The following is a 2,634-nucleotide window of genomic DNA, read 5'->3' as shown; positions in this document are numbered from 1 at the left end:
GTTTCTACAAACGCATTTGTAAAAGTATCATGATAATATTATCATATATATTTTAAAAGTATCTGTGGCTGTCGAAATTTTACACGAATCAGTATCTATGTTGTGATATTGATACTTACAATTTAAAAAATTTGATTTTGGTCTAATTTTATTTATCAATAGGAATAAAATTTACAGTTAAAATGTACAGTTATAAACACATTATACCACATATTGCATTCAGCGTATGTGCGCTAAAAAATGGTACTAAATCTTTCACAACTGTGTCTCCTGCATTTTTCAAAGATTTGGTCATGTTTTCACCTTCCTCGATCAAAATCTGAATAAACTGCTGCAATATATTAAAATGAAATGTGGGGGTTAATATCTTTCGTCGTGAATGCCATTTGGCGCCTGAAACATAAATAACATATAATAGTAAAGGCTCATAAAATTAGAAATTAATCAAAGAAAGATGGAGCGTAGAGCCGTAACAAGGTGTTGATGTTCATATATTTTATACTTCCGTAAAAAATTAGCAAATTGTAATGTACATACTGTACATATACATATATTCCAACTTAATAGACTGCGCGTCGCAAATTTGTCGGACTTGAAACACAGCTATCTTGGAACATTAAAAATCCTTTCCTACCCGGAATTAAACCTACACGATTTAATTGTTTTTAAAAAACGTAAAAAATTTATTGCGAAAAATATTAGCTCGGCCAGGCTTCTGTTGGAATATATGTATATGTACAGTATGTACATTACAATTCGTTAATTCTTTACGGAAGTATAGAACATATGAACACTAACATCTTGTTACGGCTCCACGCTCCATCTTTCTTTGATTGATATATAAATAACATATTTGTATAATTGTAGGATAACAATGTGGAACAATTATTGCAGTAAGATATATATTTCTTTATTTAATTTGAAATTTGATTGATTTTTAATAACCATTGAATATTAAATGTATTCTTTTTGTAATAGACGTTTAAACTTTTGCGTTAAAATATCATCGTGTAATAAAACATACAAGAAAAAAATTCTTTGTAATACGTTTATTATTTTTTTTATAATAATTATGTTTTAGATGATTATATTATTTAATAATTTATTTTTTTATATTTAGTAATACAATTATTTTTTTCATGATTGATATAAGATATTGTGAACATATATGTAAACTAATTGCTATTAATATTAATCTAATTCAAGATAATCGATTGGGAGAAATAAAGTAAAATTTTTTTTAAGATTGAAATTTCTTCCGTGATATAATATATGCTATTTACATTTAATTACATAGATTTATTCTGTTATCAAAATTGAAACTAAAAACAAAATTTAATAAGAAATCAAAGCAAAATTTAATAAAGCATATACCATTATTTATATTAATATCGTGATGTTACCTCCACTAGTGAGAAGACCAGTACCGAACCACGGATGTAAAATATCATAAAGGATACTTTTTTCAATATGTTTTGTACTGCTTAATATTGTCTGAAATAACAAAAAATATTAAGTTAAACGTTATTTAATTCAGACGTCATTGAATAATTGATTAATTGATTTTAAAAGTATTTTAAATATCCAATCATCTCGGAGATTGAAATAAAGAGATAATATCTTTAATTTTAAATATACGATTATTTCAGACTTTTGACGAATAAACATATTTAAACAACATAAAAAACATAAAAATGTAAACATTTTATCGCTAATATATTATTAATAAAAAGATCCAGAATAAAATTTCTTTCATACCTCTAAATCATTCGGATGACTGATGAATATTACGGGAAAAAAGAATCCCCATACTTTTGCAATGGGATAAAACTCGTCAGTTAGGGTAATCACAATCTTCCATTGTTCTTCTAAAACATGTATGTATATGTTTATTATGTAAATTTACGGACATATTATAAATATTGATCAAAATATGTATGATTGATTGATGTATGATTGATGTATCTAGATATGTTATTGTTTTTCAAATAACTCCAATAATCAAAATACATGAATGCTACTGCTTAAAAATATTTATAAGCTTAAATAATTCTTAAAAGTAATTCATGTGCAATAATATCAATAATTATATATCTCAAAGATATTTGCAAATATTATTTAGAAATTTGTGTTTACACAGGCGAATATTTATTTATGGGAATATTGTGTATGTAAAATTATAACTTACCTCGTGAACCAAAACATTGAAATGCATTTCCAACAATTGGATAACCTGATGGTCCTGGTATAAGATTGATAAGTCGTCCCTTTCTTCCATGATAATGCACATAATAGTTAGATATCAGTAGAATAAGGATAAGTAATAGCAATATAATAGTGATCATTATCAGCCGACGAAATTTGTTTCCTTCTGCTATCTTTTTTTAATGTCTAAAAATTCAATTAATTAGAAATCAACACTTAAAAAGGAGAGAATAAATCCACAACAGCGTAACTTTTTAAAATAATATTTTGACAAATGTTTGGTCTATTATCCGATCATCTTTAATGTGATAAGTTAAGATAACACAAAGACCGGTAAATAAAAAGATAAAAATGTAAATCACAATAAACTCATTAATCGCATTAGTTCTTATCGCTATATAAAATTCGAATCGAACGCTCATCCTATTT

The 2,634-nt window shown here is 25.7% G+C and overlaps 1 protein-coding gene across 2 annotated transcripts; it reads right to left on the bottom strand.

Annotated features, from left to right (window-relative positions):
• Positions 1-6: 6 nt before the first annotated feature.
• LOC112458471 (cytochrome P450 4C1-like) lies at positions 7-2,628 on the bottom strand. 2 transcript variants are annotated; one of them, XM_025022114.1, is made up of 4 exons: positions 2,189-2,628; positions 1,759-1,868; positions 1,404-1,494; positions 7-393 (listed from the first exon to the last, which is right to left on the bottom strand). In XM_025022114.1, exons 1-4 carry the CDS (start codon positions 2,343-2,345, stop codon positions 191-193), a joined length of 561 nt encoding a protein of 186 aa, XP_024877882.1. In that variant the 5' UTR covers positions 2,346-2,628; the 3' UTR covers positions 7-190. The 2 variants fall into 2 exon arrangements, with proteins under 2 accessions (XP_024877882.1, XP_024877883.1); XM_025022115.1 differs by having other exon boundaries at positions 1,759-1,865.
• Between the last annotated feature and the right edge of the window lie 6 nt (positions 2,629-2,634).

Source organism: Temnothorax curvispinosus, unplaced genomic scaffold, assembly GCF_003070985.1.
Source record: "Temnothorax curvispinosus isolate PA1 unplaced genomic scaffold, ASM307098v1 QBEX01008956.1, whole genome shotgun sequence".
Taxonomy (NCBI): domain Eukaryota; kingdom Metazoa; phylum Arthropoda; class Insecta; order Hymenoptera; family Formicidae; genus Temnothorax; species Temnothorax curvispinosus.
The sequence above is the reverse complement of the archived record's forward strand: the minus strand, read 5'-3'. Positions and strand labels throughout refer to the sequence as shown.

Coding starts and splice junctions, on each gene's coding strand:
- LOC112458471 (XM_025022114.1), bottom strand. CDS start 2,345: ATGATCACTATTATATTGCTATTACTTATCCTTATTCTACTGATATCT. Junction 1,869..2,188: donor TCAATGTTTTGGTTCACGAG/GTAAGTTATAAT, acceptor TACATGTTTTAG/AAGAACAATGGAAGATTGTG. Junction 1,495..1,758: donor GTCATCCGAATGATTTAGAG/GTATGAAAGAAA, acceptor TTGTTATTTCAG/ACAATATTAAGCAGTACAAA.